The sequence below is a fragment of the Candoia aspera genome, chromosome 1 (genome assembly GCF_035149785.1).
Source record: "Candoia aspera isolate rCanAsp1 chromosome 1, rCanAsp1.hap2, whole genome shotgun sequence".
NCBI lineage: Eukaryota > Metazoa > Chordata > Lepidosauria > Squamata > Boidae > Candoia > Candoia aspera.
The window spans coordinates 148963515-148983622 of NC_086153.1; the positions used below are offsets into that span (position 1 = coordinate 148963515).

At 39.2% G+C, this 20108-nt stretch overlaps 2 protein-coding genes across 2 annotated transcripts in view; one reads left to right on the plus strand and one right to left on the minus strand.

Moving 5' to 3' along the window:
- Positions 1-4873: 4873 nt before the first annotated feature.
- Positions 4874-17499, minus strand: CKAP2 (cytoskeleton associated protein 2). The gene is made up of 8 exons (XM_063315423.1): positions 17391-17499; positions 11471-11519; positions 10212-11011; positions 8677-8890; positions 8016-8183; positions 7599-7668; positions 7021-7360; positions 4874-5294 (listed from the first exon to the last, which is right to left on the minus strand). The coding sequence occupies exons 2-8, from the start codon at positions 11471-11473 to the stop codon at positions 5045-5047; spliced, it is 1845 nt and encodes a 614-aa protein (XP_063171493.1). The 5' UTR covers positions 11474-11519; positions 17391-17499; the 3' UTR covers positions 4874-5044.
- Positions 17500-17648: 149 nt separating this feature from the next.
- VPS36 (vacuolar protein sorting 36 homolog) overlaps positions 17649-20108 on the plus strand; it is a 30900-nt gene continuing 28440 nt past the window's right edge. Inside the window, exons 1-2 of the mRNA XM_063315636.1 lie at positions 17649-17769; positions 19993-20061. Of these exons, the coding sequence (XP_063171706.1) occupies positions 17674-17769; positions 19993-20061 (165 nt within the window). The 5' untranslated portion in view covers positions 17649-17673. The remainder of the gene's footprint in view (positions 17770-19992; positions 20062-20108) is intronic.

Genomic DNA, 20108 nt, shown 5'->3' on the forward strand with positions numbered 1-20108 from the left:
CTCACTCAAGGCACAAATGACCATGTTCAAAATCATATTTCAGACACAGAGTTGCAAAGACCTAGTTTTCTGGAGAAGTTTCCAATGCTGGGAAAGGTGGAAGGAAAGAGAAGAGGACAACCAGCAGCAAGGTGGACGGATTCAGTTACAACAGCAGTGGCTGCAATCTATGTGGTTGCTAAGAGTTGACACTAACTTGGTGGCACATAATCAGTGTGTATAAACAAGGTAGGGTAAGTGTGCAGAAAATGGCTTTTGGATTTTTTTCCAATTCCATTACCAACAGCATGTATATTGTGTTATGTCTAATTAAATATTTTTTTTCTGTGTATGTATACTCAAGAATCGGAGCACGTGCTTAGTGTTATTGCCTACTGGCATGTGTATATCTGTGAGGGTCTAATTTTGAGGAATGCATATTTGTTGCCTCCATATCTGTATATACTTTCTACTTCCCCTTTCTGTTGCATCTGTATGTATTGTAGGGCCTGGAAAGCATATGGCAGGTTGCATGTGCTCAGCTCTGGATTATGTGACCGGGAGGGTAGGGAAAAAAGAGAAAAATAGAGTTCAGCTAGGGTCTATGGCAAAAAGCATCCAGCAAAAGTAATACTCCAATGCATACCAAGCAGAGAGGCAGTAGGGCAGGGCCTGTGCATGCTGCATTCTGAAGCCCTCCCTTCCTAGTCATGTGACCCAGAGTGGGGTTGCTATTACGCAATTGAAAAGAATTCTGGACTTCATGTTGTGCATATTTTCCTATTTTGCATTAAGTTTATAGCTTAGCCCACAGTCCTGGGATGTCCTTATAGTCTCCCTTCAAATACTAATCCTGCTTAGCTTTTGGGGATCAGACCAGATCAGTTAGGTGTGCAAATTCCTCAAGGCTTTCTGGATTACTGAGTGTAATATAAAATTAGAAGGCGCATCAGGTAGCACATTTTCTGACTAACAATTTTTATTAAAAGGCATAAGCTTTCATAAAGTATCTGTAAAATGAACGATGTGTAGCTCTCCAGATACTGTGGAACAATTCCTATCAACTGTAGCCATAGTAGGAGTTTAAAACAATTGAACAACCAGAAATTGACCAATCCTAATCTTTAGCTTCATGTTCATGCACATGAAGGTAGACAAAACATGTTAAACTTGATTCTTAGTACTGAGATTGATCCATCAACTAAATTTCCATTTTTAATATTTCCTTTCCCACCATGGCTATTCAATATTCTCTGAATGGGGATTTGCCCCTTTAATACAATATGCCAGGGAAAGAATGTAGGATATCTCACAAAATTATTTAAATGCCAGATAAATCATTTCCCAAACCCAATCAGGATTTTATGACATTATAAGTAAAGCAATCCCTGCTGTGGTTACTTTGGTGTGATGAAGGGAAAGACATCGTGTTTAGTAGTCTATATGTCATGTAGCAAGATTGTAATGCTATTGAAATGCTACATTGTGAAAACCTGGTAATATCAAGCCGTTTGAAATGCAAAACTAATAATTTTGAAAATTGTACAAACTACAGTTAACGGGAATAAAGATATGCTTCCTTGGCTATTCAAACTTTGAAAGAAAAGTAATCTTAAGAGCCAGGGAAGCTCACTTTTATTTCTGTTATCTTAATTTTTAATATTCCAGGATTCCAAGGCTAAGTTTAGTACCAGTAAAAAATTAAACATTCTACAGGAAAGATATTGCATTATATCCATACAATATATTGGTTTCAGTTGTTTGAAAATAAACAAATAGAATTCACAGCAAAAGAGCATTCCTGTTCATTCTCCTTCCCATCCAGTTTTTCTCTATCTTCCTTTCACAAACTTGGCAGCATTTTATGTATTCTAAGAAATTATGGTGCGCATTGGGTTCTCTTACGTGTCCTGAGCTTTTTTCCCAAAAGGTTTTTTTTTTAACTTTTCAAATTGTGACTAGTAAATTGTAGTGTTGCTATGAATAATGTTTATGTTCTGTTGACCCTTAATGGTGAGCTTTGCTCTTTAGATAATAAATTTCTGAAGTCCTCCGAAGAGTCCACTTTGTGACATTATTTTGCCCCAGAGGGCATTACTGCTACATTGTCCATTGTCTACTCTGAATTGCCTTTCTTTTAAAGATGAAGGTTCAGTTATGCTTTACTTTGTGGAGCTAGATGGGACTGCACTGGGAAGAAGTCCCCTCTTACACAGGAAATGAGATGATTGATTTGTAAATGCCCTGCCTACTGGAACAAGTGCTGGGTGCTACAATTCAGTATCTAACTTCCTCTATTTAAATGTGATGTAATTTAATTTAATCTGGTTAATAATTTGTAGACAAAAGGATGAATCTGGCATGTATTACTGAGACCTGGCTGGATGAAGGAGAGCCCTTCCTCATGGAGATCTGTCTAGTCAGTTTCCATGTCTTACATCAGTGTTACCCCTGGGACAGCAGAGATGGTGTGGTGGTTATTTACCAGGAGATCCTGGCTATCGGAAGTACTGTTCTACAGGTGATTAGATGTGAGGCCTTGCTCGTGATGCTGGGACAAAGGGACAAGCTGGGTTGCTCTATTGTTGCTCTTCAACAAAAAAATTCCTTCTGCAGAAAAAGTAAGACGCTCTTTGAGTGAGATGGGCGGTGATGAAATTCAAAAAATAAATGAATGAATAAATAGTCAATCCTTGGCTCTAATAACTGGTATTACTCCCTTTGGCAGAAACAACCTCAAGTAGGTGTTTCTTAAACTGTCTACCAGTCTGAAATTGGGAGGAATTTTTTCCACTCCATGTAGAATGTTTTCAGTTGTGCAATGTTTGAGAGGTTTTTCAAATCACCTCACAGCATCTTGAAGGGATTTAGATCTGGGCTTTGACTTGGCCATTCCAGAACCCTCAATTTTTTTTTTCTCCAGCCATTCTTTGATGGTTTTCTGGGAACGTTTAGGGTCATGGTCATGTTGGAAGGTCTGCTTTCGGCTGAGCTTGTCTTCTGACAGATGGTCTCACATTATTCTCAAACATCCTCTGCTACAATGAAGAATTCATAGTGGATTCTGTGATGGACAGCTGCCCAGGCCAATGCAGCAAAGCAGCCCCAAACCATAACATTTCCACCACCATGCTTTGCAGTTGGTATCAGGTTCTTCTGGTGAAATGCAGTACCAAACGTGTTCTGGTACTGTGGCCAAATAACTCTACCTTTGCCTTGTCTGCCCAGAGCACATTGTTCCAGAAGCCTTGGTCTTTGCCTAGGTGTTCATGAGTAAACTTTTGTCTTGTCCTGATGTTCTTTCTGGACAGCAAATATTTCCTCCTGGCACATCTCCCATGTGGATCTGATTTGTGCAGCTTCTTTCTATGGGTACACTCATGCACTTTGACATTAATAATAGTGAGAGCTACATGTAGGACCCATGATAAAATTATGGGGTTGAGAGACTTCTTTCAGCATCTTACATTCTGCTCTTGGGCTGAAGTTGTTGGGTTGGGGCAGCCTGACCTGGGCAAGCTGGCAAATCTTTTCCACTTATAGATGATTCCCAGACAATGACTGACATCCAATTGTTTGTCAAACTTTTAAAATCCCTTCCCAGACTCACAGGCATCTAGAACCTTCTTTCTGAAGGCCTCAGACAGCTCTTTTGATTTGGCATGGTGATACCACACATTTCAACAACAAAGAACAAATCAAACTAAATGTCTATGTCTAAATGGACTACCAAATGTAAATGGTGTGTATGTGTTATATTATATCCCCTTTATAAATATTGTTGAAATGAAGAGCAAATATCTGTTGAAATATATGGATAAAGTCAAAAATTTCAGTGGGGGGGTGCTTACTTTTTCACATGACCATACAGCATATGTAAATTCTGTTAGCTGCCTAGAGTCTTTTTAGTTTCAGTTGGTACATGAATCTCAACTCTTGATCAATTTGTAAATGATCTGGGGCTGTAAATGTCTATAAGCTTTAAGTACCCTTGAGTCAAACTCCTAGAGACTGCATGTACTTCTCTGAGCAACAGTATGAAAGTGGATTGCCATTGCCTTCAATCATCTTCATGGATTATAGCTGATTTAAACTGTTACTCCTAATGTCCTTAACAGGCACCCACATTGTTATATTCAGTCATTAGCATATTACCACTGAATTATTTAACTCTTTTCAGAAGAACTCAATTCAAAGAACTGACCATTTCCACAATCTTCTCAAAGTTATTAATGTTCTTTATTTCAGTCTCTTTGCCCACCTAACATACATACATATATACCAAGAGATCATATAACTTATAGGCATGTTTTGAAAAAGATAAATTTTAAACTTTTACAAGACCAACAGTTAAAGTCATTTAACATATAAGAAATGCACAGTGAAATTATTATCAAATAGTTATTGCCAATATTTGTTAAGATTTATCTCCAAATGTACAAATTAGATACAACACTCCTGTGTTCCTTGCCCACAAAGTTCAAGTTAGTTAAATGCTAACATCTCGCTATAAGATTAGGTTAGTGTTGCCAATGGTCAAGATTGGTATAAATGTAACTCTTTCACATGGTTAAAGCACAGGAATCCTTCCCATATGACAGATATACATTATCAGTAAAGCTAAATTAAAAGTTATAGTTAAACTATGGCCAATGGTCAAGATTGGTATAAATGTAACTCTTTCACATGGTTAAAGCACAGGAATCCTTCCCATATGACAGATATACATTATCAGTAAAGCTAAATTAAAAGTTATAGTTAAACTATGGCCAATGGTCAAGATTGGTATAAATGTAACTCTTTCACATGGTTAAAGCACAGGAATCCTTCCCATATGACAGATATACATTATCAGTAAAGCTAAATTAAAAGTTATAGTTAAACTATGGCCAATGGTTAAGATTGGTATAAATGTAACTCTTTCACATGGTTAAAGCACAGGAATCCTTCCCATATGACAGATATACATTATCAGTAAAGCTAAATTAAAAGTTATAGTTAAACTATGGCAGCATAACATCTGCACTGAATTAAAGGACTTCAGCTTAAATAAAAACTTGTGCTTTCACTTTTGGCTTTGCTCATGTTGACAGATAAAGACTGTTTGCAATGCATTGTTTGGTCTGTAGATGAAACCAGTGCCTTCGTCTCCCAATTCTCCAAGCTGTTCAAGCGAAGAAACACAAGGGCTATGGTCTTTCAGCATACTTGGTAACTTACTTCCTTTTTCATGGATGCGGCAAGACCGCCTCACAGGTGTTAGGAATTTCAGATCTTTAATAGTAGAGTCATCACACTGCAGTTTTTTCTTCGTGCTTGGGATCAAAGAGAGAAACCATTTAGGTATTTGCAGAATTAGAATGCAATAATTCAGTGTGGTTTGGCAAGTGGGCAGCCTTAGTATATGAATAAAAATAACACAAATATTAATTTAGCATTGAATATTTGAATGTTGTAAGGAAAATACATTGTTTCTCTGCTAACACATACACTTCTCTTATTACAGCCATGTATGATTTTAGGAGCATAAAATCATGCCAATTTAGACTGTGATAATTTTGACTGCCATTGCTGGTTTAGAATTTTTCAAGGTTTCAGTTTTTTGGCCAAAATCATAGGTCTTATTCACTGTTGTTACAGACTTTATATTGATATAGATCCAGATGGCTTGTTTTCATTGCCTCTAAAAAGTGAACGGAAATTCCCTAAGAACTGATTCAGTGCTTTGTTATTAATTTGCTGGAGGTTTGATTTATGTGATCTGGTTTAGGTAATAACTCGTAAGCCCCAATTTATGACATAGCACCATATGTGAACACAGTCATTTTAGATTACTGAATGTGAAATACTTTGGATATTCTAAATATGCTAGATCAGTACTAAATATAGTGTTAGCATGGTCACTTATTTTTTATGTGGCTTCTGGACATCTAGTAGTAAAAGAGATTTTGCCTGAGAATGTACACTATTGTTCAGGAAGCCTAAAGAGAAGACAGATATGGCCAATATAGTTAAGTTTGGTGGAAGTCTTTTAAATGTATGTCACATTAAATTCAAATAGATTATTCCCCAGTAAATATGCATAGCTGGCTTTTTTCAAGGTCTCCAGGTGTACTAAACTAGAACCACTCATTATCCTAGCTAAAAATTGTTATCCTGTTGGTCTCATTTTTTATTGTTGGTTCTTTTATATATTTTTGCGGGTTTTCCCTTCTCTTTTGTTGATTAATTATATTACTATGACACTGTTAGCCATCTAGATCCTTTGAGATTGGGCAGCATATAGATAGTAAATAAATCATGAGATCATTATCACAACACATTTGGAAAGCACCAGGATGGGAAAAGTCAGCACACAGGATTCTGGAGATTATATACTGTATGAAAATACAGCACTGGAGAAGAATCAATACTTAGTATGGGAGAGGCAGCAAGGATATTGGTGCTAATGCTTCTGTAGACCGTCTCTGTGGTGACATTAAGACTTGTGACAATATCTTGAGACTATTGTCTTGGAACTGCAAGTCAGCAAAGAGCTGTGGCAAAAATCCTCTATGAAGTCTAAATACAGTAATCAAGCTTTCTTCAACCACCACCCAACCACCCCAGTGTAGCAACAAGTGAAAGATCCCTTAGTGGGAAGACTACAAAATTGTTTTGCTTCATTGTACTGTACTGTACGACAACAAGGACTAAGCGCTGTCACTGACTTACAATTGAAGAAAAGAACAAGTGCTGTTGTTCTGAAGATGCTAGATTATAACTGAGAAGCTGAGACAAACAGGTAAACCTCAGCAAGGGTTTTTATCTGCAATTTTCACTATTCAGGATTCCTGTAATGGTTTCCAGCTATTGCTGTTCTCAATCATACATTTGAGATTAAAAAAAGATTTTTCAGGGTCAACTGAAATTGGTCAGGTTTAGTTTTCTCCAAATACTTAGATATTATCTACACATACTGAGCAAGGTAACACATTTTTATCCGATTAACAAACCCCACATCCTCAGACGGTATATGGATGGGACCATGTTAAGACTCACCTTTCCAAATGGGAAGTGGTTGACAAATTATATTTTATTAAATATGAGCCCTTTTCATTTTCAGGAGTTTCAATCTGTAAGATTCCATCTTTCTCTGCATTGGTACCAGCTTGTTCATTTTTTAAGTCTATAGATTTCTGCTTCTGTTCTTTATTTCTGTTCTTTTTTTTCTTGGAAATGCCTTGTTTGGTTTTTGTGCAAACTTCTGTTGATTCTTGAGAAGCCTCATTACTATACTCCACCTTGTTATTCAAACTGACTTCCTTAAATGCTTCTTCTATCTCTGTTTCAGATACTGTTCCCTCATGATTTACAGTATTTTCTTCCTTCACACATTCTTCTGAAAAAATATATTGTCATAATATAAGGCAACTCAGAATTTATACCTAAAAGAAACTCAAAAGTTACTAATGATGGATGGCAAATATAAGTTAAATATAAGAAATATATATAACAAGTAAAATGCAAGATGAAGCATTAGATTTTTCTGTTTTCCTTTGCAATAATGGCAACAGGACCAGGTTTAGCAGGGAGAAGGTGAAGATTTGAGGAAACTAATCAACAATGTTAAATCTTACCATCAGATTTTGGTAGATCTCTTCTAGCCCTTATAACATCCGTAAATGTATGACGTAACTCATCCTTAGGCTGAAGAAAACATTTTTTTATTAATATCTAGTTAGGTTAATTGTAATTAGTCACAATGTTATAAGTGATCAGTGCTCAAATAAAACTGGAGAGATCCAAATTTCCTCAAAATAAAAAAGTTTACTGTAACCTTAGGCCTGTCACTACCTCATAAGATTGTAGTAACAGCAATAGAAGTGGATTGAAGAACCAACTATACCAGCTTGGTCTCTTTAAATAAGTGGTAGAATGTTTCTATTTAACTTAAGCAGTTAAAATATGAGAAAGTTTATAAACCTATAAATCTCTCATTGGCAAAGCTAAAATTAAATCTGATATTTTAGTGAAACAGATTTAGGGGTGTTTACCTGTGCTCCTGCCTGAATTGCTTTTTCATAGATACTGATTACTTTTTCCATGGAGCAAAACTGTTCAAGACGCATCTGGCACACCCAGTACTTAGCAAGCTTTTTTACATCTGGCACCGACACTATCAGCTTTTCCAAAGTGGAATGTATTGTTTTACCTACACAGCCCTGAAGAGAAATAGCAAGGAGAAAATGTACTGAATTACTTTGAACTGTATGAATTCTAGAGAAATGGCCATGTTAGTATGTTGAATTAAGCACAGGCTAATGCATAAGCTTCTGTGAACTAGTTTACATTTTCATAATCCAGAGTAGAATGAATACCCCTTTATTTAACAAAACTTCAAAGAGTCTTCTCTATTGTAGTAAGAAACATCTCACTCTGTGTTGCACAAAGCACTTTAAAATGCAGCCATTCAGCCATTTTTCTCTTTAGGACAGATCTGTCTGATTGCTCTAGTTACAATAGAAAAATGACATACAGGAAGATTTTGTCATCAAGTAGCCTACCAACTCTTTTCACGTTTATCTATTACAGGCAAGTTGTCTTGAAATTCCAGGTTGGCTTCTACCTCCAGAGTTTATAGAACTGAATAAAGTACAGGGATGTTATATATGAAGAAGCTAATTCGTCATTACAGTGGTTTATTAAATGTCTTACCTTTTCAATGAGGTAGAGACAGTCTGCAAGTGTCTTATTGACCCTATCACTGAGTAGTCCTTGTTCATCTTCTTCAACTATTGTAGCCCAGAAGGATTCAACTGGTTCTTTTATAGTTTGCTGACATGTTGCTGTTCTGGGCTGGCTATTTGCAGGTATGGAATGAGGTAGCTTCTTTATCCCCTTTGAAGCCTGCCATTCAGCTAGCTGAGCTCTAAAGTTAAACGTAAAACTTAATTAGCACTTCATTTTGTTCTCTAGCTAGGAAGAGAAACAAAACATGTAACAGCTACCCAGTCATCTAGCCACAGGGAAAGGAAAATGTCTGTTGAGTTGATACTCAGCTCTTATAACTATCCCAAAGAATTGTTTATATTGCAAAAGATATAATCAACTATTAAATACAGTTAATATTCAAAATTACAATTACAAGTCATGACCATCAGAAAAAAAACAGTGCAAAGATAATTGCTGATTGCAGCTACCATAGCTAGGCTGAAAAAGCCAGAATTTCCCGTATCTTTGTGCCATTTAAAGGGACGCGGTGGCGCTGCGGGTTAAACCGCTGAGCTGTCGATCGGAAGGTTGGCGGTTCGAAACCGCGCGGCGGGGTGAGCTCCCGTTGCTCGTCCCAGCTCCTGCACACCAAGCAGTTCGAAAACATGCAAATGTGAGTAGATTAATTGGTACCGCTTCGGCGGGAAGGTAACGGCGTTCCGTGAGTCATGCTGGCCACATGACCCGGAAGTGTCCTATGGACAACGCCGGCTCCAAGGCTTTGAAACGGAGATGAGCACCGCCCCCTAGAGTCGGACACGACTGGACTTTACGTCAAGGGAAACCTTTACCTTTACCTTGTGCCATTTAGTGGTGAACTGGACAGTTGCAGCTCAGATCTGAGGGCCCTACCAAAAAGAAACACTCCCAATGAAAACAGAAATAAGCTTGTACGCCTGAAAGGCACTCAAGATTTCATACCTATGATTATATTAGATCATGACTAGATTATCAGGAATGTGGTACTAGAGTGAAAGAAATCTGATTTATGCTAATGAGGGGAGGAAGCACTTAATTGAAAAATTTATCTTCTGTAATTACACATGTAAAAGCATCCTGCTTTCAAGCCCCAAACCTCAGTGTATGCAACTGCTTTAAACTGATGGCTATTCAAGGCTAATTTAAGACGAAGTGAGTAAAAATCTGACAGCCCTAAATATAAACATGTTATGGTGAGATACAACGGTTTATTTTCTCTTTTGTGGACTCAGGCTGAGTTTCCATACTATGTTCAGCCATAAAGCCATTTGCTTGGTTTTGGCTTACTATGCTGATCAAACCCAGCTAACTATGAGTTATTCAATAAACCCTGTTAAGCAAACCACAGCATAGTGTATTGTATAAATGCATCCATTTTGACAAATGCATATTTTTAAACCACCGTGTGGAAATACTCTGAAAAATTTCAGATTTCTACTTTTTAATGTTATATTGTCTCAGTGTGTTTTGAAACAAAAAAATGCAGGCATTTATATTACCTTCTCACATCTACAGATGTTGGAACTTTGCTGTTGTCAGTTGGTTTTGAAGCTGACCCAATAGCATGCTTTTCAGAAAGTGGCGCTTTTAGGCTTCCTGGCACAGTTTTAGATGGAGCAAGTTTCTTTGTCCTATGGACAGAATTATTAGCAGTGGCTGGAACAGTCTTTAATAGCGGTTTCCCGTTCCTGTCACAGTTTCTTTGGGCTGCCCCATTATTCTCCATGACACCAGTGGAAGATTCTTTCTCATGATTCAGAATGGCTTTGGGATGGTAAACAGAAACTCTTACGGTTCTGGTTTGAAAAGGGGTAGAATTTAGGAGCTTAGGAGGACCAGTGTTGCCACTGACTTTAGCATCTCTTGCACTTGTAGTGTTAGTTGTGGGCCCTGTCTTTACTCCTGATTTAGGCAGAGCACTCTGAGAATTTTTTCTAGCCCCCTCTGCTGGAACTTTCCTGAATGAGTTTATCTTAGAAGGGACTATTCTGCCACGATATGAGCCAAGTATGCGCTTCTCCGAAATGCGGGGAACAGAGTTGAGGATATCTGGTTTCGTCTGTTGCTTTTTTATATCTGTTTGCTGTAAAAAGGTCTGAGTGTATGACATAACTTTGGATTTTACTGCAGCAGGTTCAGGATCTCCCACTGTAGTATTGTTTAGAGAATTGCAATTTGTACCTGGCATAATTTGTTTCAATACAACAGAGGAATTTACGATTTTAGGGGAAACAGAAGTGTTGTCAAGTGTACTGCCCACTTCATTCCATACAGATCTGTTAGCATTTTCTTTATCTTCCTGAAAAACATTAACATAGCATTAATTCACATTAACATTTTGCTCTAAAATACTTTTTAAAGGAAGTGTGGCATGGGGCACATGGCATCTTAAAAACAAAAACAAATATATACATACTTGGTCAATGTAGTGCACTTTTTTTGCACTTTTCTCCAATTATAACATATTAGAAAGCTATAGTATCAGGATACTGGAAAAGCCAGTCACAAGAGTAGGTTCACAATTTCTTGCTTAACTTTTCTATTCACTGCATAATCACACTTGAAGAAACTTTAATGTTCAAGAACACTGCCTGGCTTATAAAATAGATAAAAATCCTTCCTTATATTTCATATATATTATTTTGGCTTAGCAGATTTTTAAACACAGATAATCCCTTATTCTGTCTCTTAATTGCAATATAAATCTGCCTTCAGCTCCAAATCTAAGGTAATATCAATGATATCTTTTAGGACTTACCATTTTTGCGTTGTTGACAGAATGCAGTTTTCCAACTTTCCTGGATTACCTATATAGGATCAACAAAATCACTTGCAGTTTTCTTTAGTATAAAGCCTCATTTACACAATAGAAGAAGCTCCAAATGTGGCAACTTTTATACATATTGTTTGCTGGCGTTTCTTCTGAAAAGATTGCAGAATACACAAACAGTTACACCAGACAAACCCACTTGTGTTGCACGAAATAACCTTCCAGATAAATTTCTCAAGCTGTCTTATACCTCAGTGAAAACAAGCGGAGCTCTAGGCATCACCGCAACGAGAAGACTGAAATCTGTCCTCAGAAAAATTAAATCATAACCACCCACGCGCCCAACAACTACCCCCATAGCAAGACCCTCTTTCCAGCTTCGCTTCCTCAGCTGGAATCGACAACCAGACCCAATAAAGCGGAAACGCTGTCCCTCCACCATACCCCAATTAAACTTGCTTCTGCTTAATTTTTTAAAAGCTGCACCCCATCCGACCATTTCACGGCGCTTACCCACCTGCCCGCCTTGCAAAGAAACGATTCACCCGCAAAAGCAACACCCAACACGGCCGCCCGTTTGAATTTAATCAGGCGCCAGGTGGTCACGTGGGCAACACGACCCTGCCGATTGGTGCAGCCCCGGGACTTGAAATTAGCCAATCAGACACAAGATGATGCTATTTGGCGAAAATATCAGCGCGCTTCAGCAGTCTCTGTGGATCGTTTGAAAATTGCGTGCGGGTTGTTGCGATTTTTTTTCTTCGACGGTAACAGTCCAAATTGGATACTAACTATGCTTTATGCATGTACAGCTCTGTGTGTGTCTATATCCTGGTCCTACCTCGCCTTTTTTTTCCTGTACTAACTTGTGAGCTCTTACTTGGAACGAATGCATGCTCCAGACGTTCACTTCGTAGTGTAGCACAGCTGTGTCCAGTTTCATTTCCCGTCTCTTCATTTTGGAAGGGAGGAAGAAGTCTTGAAAAAGGGATGTTATTGTCCCACAGTTGCCTAGAAACTCAGACACCCCGAGTTTGGCGTGGAGTTGATAAAAACGTGGTCCCTGAATTTGGGTGGGAGACTAACTTTTCAAAGTGGCTTTTTTGCCTACCTGAAAACATGAATCTCACAGCAATTCAGGCAAAAGCATTTATGGGGGGGGGGTCAAGTCCTTTTATAGGGTACAGAGACAAATGATACATACATTTGGTATATGTGATACATCATAAAGCAAGTAATCAAACAATAAAAGACATGATTACATGTGAGAATTGAACAATAGAAAACATTGATTCTGGATAACCCATAAATTTGCCACTTGCGGAATGTTATGTCACTCCCTTACCCAGCTGGGTTTGTATCAAACTTGCAAGTGTATTCAAGGACTTTCAGAATACACCCTCTATTGTTTAGAAGTCTTGAAAAAGGGGATGTTATTGTCCCACAGTTGCCTAGAAACTCAGACACCCCGAGTTTGGCGTGGAGTTGATTGTTTAGTTGCTGAAAAGGCTAGTTTTTGCTCATAAAAGAAAAAAAGGGTTTGGGGTAAAAGGAAAACATGGTTCCTTGAACTTGAAAAGAAGGCGTGGATACCGTGCTTAAATGCTAATATCACCTTTATTAAAAAGCTACTAATGAAGCTAAAAATTCCAGGTAACAATTCCCCCATTTGGTTCTCAAATTATTTATAGTTTGCTGAACCACCATTATGTACAGCAAAGAAATGAGTGGTTAACATTTGAAACTGCATATGGCCTATGGTTGCATTGTGTTATGGAGCAGCTTTAAAAGCATAGTGGTAGCATTGCATGGCAGGCAAATATTGTATTAGACAACATCCAAGTATAGCAAGAAGTACCTGAAACCATTAGTGGACAGCTAGGACCACTGAATGGAGCAGAGCTTAACAGAGCAAAAGATGAGCACAGAAAAGGAATATTATCTTAAATAGCATTAATGAGCATGTTAGAGAAATACAGGTTATTGATCTTACACACTTAGCCCACCCAAGCATAAAGAATTACACACCTAGACAAAGTAGTTTCAAAAGTATGTAAAAAGAAGTCTTACTGATGTATTTGGTCCAGTTACATCCATCTCAGAAGAAAAGTTGATTATTCTGGTTTTTCTTTCTGTTCCCTAAACTTAATTTACCTTCAGCCCTCACTGCTGCTGAAGGCTGCGTGGAGGAAGGGGAAAAATCCTGACTCTAGGCCCAAGCATATGGCCCAGAGATGGGGAGAGCTGCAGCTTCATGCTGCTTCCCAGATGGTGAAGAAGAGGAAGTGAGGAATGTGGGAGGGGCAACAAACAGCTTCCTCCAGAAGCACATGGAGAATTTGCATCCTAAAACGAACTCATCCACATGCCAGTGAGGCTTGCTGATACCTCCAACAGTACCAAGACTATAATAGTAATCACATGCCAAGCAAAAAATGTTTCACCCAGCCCAATCAGGTAGCCAAGAAGTGAGCCAATCCCACATGGATTAGTTGTCCTGCTGCTGTTCTTGAAAATGTTCCCTGTCCTTAGTTAAAGAGGCAACCATGTTTTATTTATTTATGTTACATTATGTTAGCTAACTTCTCTTGTTGTGTAATCAAGCCTTCACTTGTCATGAAACATGCAGGTTTGATTAATATAGACACGAACTCCTCCATGCTCTACTAATACCTGACCTAAGGCAAGCCTATTTTGCATTACTACATTTTTCAAAGAAAGGATTTCATCCTGAAGTAGCTTATGGCTTTGTGAGGTTTCATTAATAAAGACCTCAAAAGCTACAGACACGTTTACAACAAATACAAGAAATGATGAATGTCTTCGTAGTTTCTAGCAACTCCCACAGCTGGAAATATTGCCCTCCCAATTTGTTTTCCTCTGGGAAATTTTATGTCAGGTGTAATTGCCCTGCATGTTCTATAGTGATGTCTGAATTACCATTTAATTTCTGGTGTGAGTGGGTGAATCCATCCTGCCAATAAATTGTACAAATTCCTTACCAGGACTTTGGTAGAGTTTTAAAACCATGTATGCCACAAGTCCACCATAAACCATCAGGTGATTTGATGCCTTCAATGTTATATGCCAGGGCTTGGGAAGTGCCGTTCTGTTGGGCTGTCTGCCCTGTACAGACTTGCATTCCCACGTCCCAAGCTGCTTCATCATTTACTGGATCAATACAAGTATGACAGAAATACCACTTGTGTAACAGGGCTGTTAGTGTCCTTTGAAAACAAATTAGGGCATTGGAGTGTTCCTGCATAATAGTGAAATCAAATGCAATAATGTGATACCAATCGAAGTGAATATTGTGATTTACCCACCAATCAGTGCTTAGAGCACAGGAAAAAGAGTTTATCCTTGACCTCCATTGAGTCTGTAAGAAGGAAATCCAACAATTTTATATTACAGGCCAGCATTTTTGATCGCATGCAGCTTGGGCTGAACAAGTTGTGCTTTCCCAATTTGTCCCTCCCCCATTTGTAGCATAAAAAGATTATAAAAGATGCAAAAGAAGCAAAAGTCCAACAGAAATCATGGTTGCTTAGTAATAAGTCCACAAATAATTTTTTTTTAAGTTCATCAGGAAGTTCCAAGAGTCTGACAATCGCCACTTGCAAGGAGTCCAGGAACCTTTCCTTTGCACAAGGACAGTGGCTTTGGGTAGTCAGCAAAATCTGGAATGGGCCCTCCCAGGTTGGATCGAGAATCTTGCAATGGAACTTTTAAGTTTGGCCAGTTTGGTCTAGCAGTTAAGGTGCTGGGCTAGAAACCAGGGGACTGTGAGTTCTAGTCCCGCCTTGGGCATGAAAGCCAGCTGGGTGACCTTGGGCCAGTCCCTCTCTCTCAGCCCAACCCACCTCACAGGGTGGTTGTTGTGGGGAAAATAGGAGGAGGAAGGAGGATTAGGCATGTTCACTGCCTTGAGTTATTTACAAAGATAATAAAGGCAGGATAAAAAATAAAAAAATAAATTAAAAAAATTCTCCCAGCTGGAATGGATGGATCTGGTCACTCAGAGGAACTGTAGCCCCCACCGCCTTCCAGAACTCTCTGTGCTGCTTCTGTAAGGATAGAAACTGTTTGGCAGTTAGTTCATCCCCCCCCCCCCCGCCAACCATAGATGCATTGAGATGGCAGGAAGCCCCCACTTTGTGAGTCCTTGGCCTAGAAGAAGCTCCTGGAAGTTTCCACAAGGCTCCAGGAGTAAGCCAGTGTACAGTAACTTGAGTGCCACAATGTCCTTTCAGATGTAGTTGTTGAGCCAGAAGATGAAGAAAAGCACATGGGACAACTGGTTGTCCATTAGGAACCATCCAGAAGGAACCATTCCAAGAAGCATCATAGAGACATTGCAAGTAGCAGTCCCAGCATCTGAAAGAAACTTCTCATAAGCAATAGCACAGGAACTTGAAACACAGGTGCAAAGACTGAAGACACAAGGTTGTTGAGCAGCCTTCTTAGCAACCTCTTCAGCAAAGTGATTGCCTTTAGCAATAAAAGGAGAAGTGCATCCAAAAGTGAAACAACCAGGCCTTTGAGACCTTGGTGGCCTAAGGTGGTGAAGAATCTTCTCAGCTTCCATAAGACATCTGTAGCATGGCAAACACCATAAGTCAGTGAAGATACTAACAGTTTTGTCTCTGGCAATACAACAAGCTTGAATTAAGGCAGTAAGTTCAGCTGCTTGGGCCCCCAAAGAAGGTGGCAAGGGTTCCACCCAGCAGATGAAAAGAAAATAAATAAAATTGCAGCCCCTGTTAAATGGACTCCATCAACCAAAAAGGAAGACCCATCCAAAAAAAGTTCAAAGACAGGATTCTGTAGGGGCACATTTGTAAGATCTGAGAAAGCTTTCTCTACCAGAATATGGTCTGCAAACAGTCATGTTGGTAACTTCCTTCATCTGTAATCTCAGGAAGCAGAGTTGCAGGATTCAAAGTCATACACTGCTTTAATGTCACATGTGGAATAGCTAGAAGGTTAGGGTTAGTGCAGTTTCCAACCATGTCTGGCCTGAAGCCTGACTGAAAAGGGTCCTGATCATGGAGAGCCCTTTGGAGCTGATGCTCTCCCACTTTCTCAATTAACTTCCCTAAAGGGGGAATGTTAGAGACTAGGCAGTAATTGTCCAATACAGCTGGATCCAAGGTTGCCCCCTTAAGGACGTGGTCTTCCAATCTCCTCTTCAAGGACCCGGGTATCTCCCCTTCTTGCAGTGGGACATTCACAAAAGGTTGGACCCAGCTTCCTATTCTTTCCTTGAGAATGCACACATTGTCATCCTTTGAGTTGAGCTGGACTCCTTGTGACTTAAAGGGCATTTCCATATAGTTTCCTTGGCAATCATATGAAAATGGTTTGCCATTGCCTTTGGGATAGTTTTTCAGCTTCTCAGTCTGTCTTTTGTTCTGAAATGTCTGTGTGATCCCCTATTCATGTACCAACTACATCCAACCCTGACTAGCTTTTTGAGATTAGCCAAGTTCCTTGCTGGGCTTGCCTAGCTACTGAAGAACTAATTTAACAGGGCAAATAGATGAGAGATGCTAAACGATGTGGTGCAACAGGATTTCATCACAAATATATAGCAGTGTTTCCTGTAAGTGGAAGGAGGTGTTTTTTTTTAACAAATAGAACAACACAAGTTCCCACATCTTCTACACCATTTCCTTGCTTCTGTTAAAGAATGAGTTGTTGAATGTGTTAAACACTAGTAGTGAATGTATAGACTCTATATAAAAGTGCCATTCCTTCTTGTGATTTAGTGGTGCAATTTGCAGGCCTGAAGTCCAATCTGAGATATATTCACTTGAAAAAAAATTCCACAGACTGAGCTTAGGATAGACATCAAATTTCCCCTTCGCCACGAACTTTTGGGAAAACCTCTTTCCTTCAGCCTCACCTCTCGTATTCTGGAATTGGAGAATAAAATTCCCCCCCCCGTGCAGTCAGAAAGCTGGGCTGACTGTCACTCACAGTATAGGAATTATCGCCGGACCAGTCTGGAGAGAGTGTCTGGCGGGGGTGGGCGCAATGCTTAAAAAATGACGCCTATAGGCCTGCAGCCAGTGATGACACCCGACGTCATCCTCGTCACCACGAGCACTCAGTCAAAGGGGAGGCGCCATAGGCGGGGCGAGTCGTCTCTGCTGCGGGGAAGGGAGGCGCTTGTGCGCGGCGGCTCCATGGATCGCTTTGCCTGGACTAGCGGCCTCTTGGAGATCCACGAGAACCTCGTCACACAGCAGCGCGGGGTCCGCCTGTACGATGGGGAGGAAAAGGTCAGGGCGGCTGTGGAAGCTGCGCCGGGAGGGAGGGGAGCCGGCTGCGCGGGCAGGGAGGGCGGAGAGCCCGGGTCTCTTCTAAAGGCAGCCGGCAAAAAGGAGAATGGGGATTGAGGAGCCCGCCAGGAGGTTCTTCGGCGGGAGAAAGCCGCGGATGCGCTGCTGGGGGTCAGGGAGTCGTCGCGTAGTAAGAATCCGCTTCCATCCCGGATTCCAGGCCCCAGCGAATCAGGCGTGTCTTTTACACGTCTGGCGGATCGGCATCCTCGGATGTCGTTCTCTCTTCGTTTGATTAGCTTTGCCTCCTTTATTCATTCCTCAAAGTGGCAATTAGATTCACATCGATTTCTGCATGCCCTTTTGCACGGGGCACTGGTAATGTCCCTAATCCCATTATATAGACATGTAACCTCTAAGGAAAGCTCTTTACATAACTAATCTGTTAGGAGTTTTTTGTGTCCCTTTTTTTTAGTTCAAATTTTATTACTGCCCATCTCCCCCAAAAGAGGAGATGGGCAGTAATAAAAGCTGGGCGGTTTACAATAAAATTGATGCTATAACAATAAATGTTAAAATCACATAAAAAATAAAAAGTTACAAATATAAAATACAATATAAATAAATTTGTGCTTGTGTGTTGACTTTTGGGGCATGTGTGAAATTGTTTCTTCAGTATTATAGTCCACCTGTTACCGATACACATTTATCTAAAACAGTTTACAAATACAGGGAAAACATAATGATAAAATTCAGTATTTTTATTTATTTATTTGTGTCAGAAGCATCACAGTTAGAATAAGGCATATTATAAAACACAGAATTTAAAATGTGAAAATACTGGAATGTAAAAAGCCCCCAAGATCTTTCCTACAGGGCAGTTGCTATTGTTTTCTATTTGTAATCCCTCCTGTGTTTTCCATAGGTTCCTTCATTGTTTGTTTACCAGCAAAAAGGAGAAAAAAATCCAAACCCCTAAAGATAAAAGATTGCTAGCACTTAGAGACATTCATTAGGAAGTAGTTGTTTTAAATACTCAGCTTACATTTTCCCTGGGTAGAATCAGTAGTTATGAAACAAGAGACATACAACTTTGTTTTGGGATATACATGGTATTACAGCACTCCCTGTTTTAAAAGAAACATTCCCTCCTTTGGTTTGGCTTGTGTGAACCCATCTGCTATAATTTGTAAACCATGGTCTGTGAACACAAATTTGTGGTAAACAGAACATTGCTTAGTACAATATGTGACTGAATCCAGTAATAGTATCCTCACATCTGCTGCTTAACATTTTATATTACTGTAAAGGGTGACCATGTCTGAAAAAGGAAGTAAAAAACTTCAAACTTGTTTCTAGGGTTGGTGAAATATTGCTCAGGGAATGAAGAAGGGTTTTCTGTACATGTCTAAGTGCCTTGGGGATGGGCATCCTTAGAAGATTTTCATGTATTCTCAGATTAAGCTTTCACTGTACAAATGCTTGGCCTACTGTACTTTGCTGCAGTACAGGTGTCATGGACTTTCATTCTAGCCACTTGTATTTTTCAAGTCCTTTTCTTTCTTTGTCTTATAAGAGATCCTTGAAAGAGAGAAAGCTGTACAGTGGTTTTGAATGATCCTGCTAGGACCATCTAGTTAAAGAACTCTAAAACTGAGACCATATGTGATATATTAATAAGGCAGAGTGGTTGGGTTCATGCTAAGCAAAAAAATAAAGGAATCATAAGACAGGCTAGTACAATGTGTGAACTCTTGTATTTTTGACTGAGGGATCCAATAGATGGATTAACCAGATCTGTTAAGAAGATACCTTGGGGAAAACATACAGAGTTGTTTAAAATGGCTTAGGTTTAGTGACAAGCAAATATTTTCTCTTGCATAAATGTACTACAAAACATAGGTTCAGCTACCTTTTGGTAATAGGTCTTTAAATCTTGAATTCTTGTGTGGCATTTTCTTTTGACTGTTCTTTTGGGACTCTTCACCTTTTACTTTATTATTTTTCCTTGGGAAATGGATGCACGTCATTAAATTAAAAGCAATGTAATCGCTTCTCCCTTTCTGCTGTATAATTTTGTAGATTTTACTAACTGAATACAAGGTGTTCACAAAATATTTGTCTAACACATCATAGTATGATTCTACAAAAATAGCATCTTGCAGGAAGCACAGGAACCGAGTATCTTAAAATCTACTTTTTTCTCTCTTTTTTCCTCTCTAGTTGAAGTTTGATACTGGAGTATTGCTCCTTAGTACACACAGATTGATCTGGAGAGATCAGAAAAATCATGTAAGTAGATTTATTCTGGCATATGTAATTTTCCTATAATATATGAT

Bases quoted from the DNA above. Each gene is read 5' to 3' on its own strand.
- CKAP2 (XM_063315423.1), bottom strand. The intron at 8,891-10,211 runs GTAATATAAATG...GTTTAACTTTAG, and splicing joins ACATCTGTAGATGTGAGAAG to AGCTCAGCTAGCTGAATGGC. The intron at 7,669-8,015 runs GTAAACACCCCT...TGTTTTCTTCAG, and splicing joins CAATTCAGGCAGGAGCACAG to CCTAAGGATGAGTTACGTCA.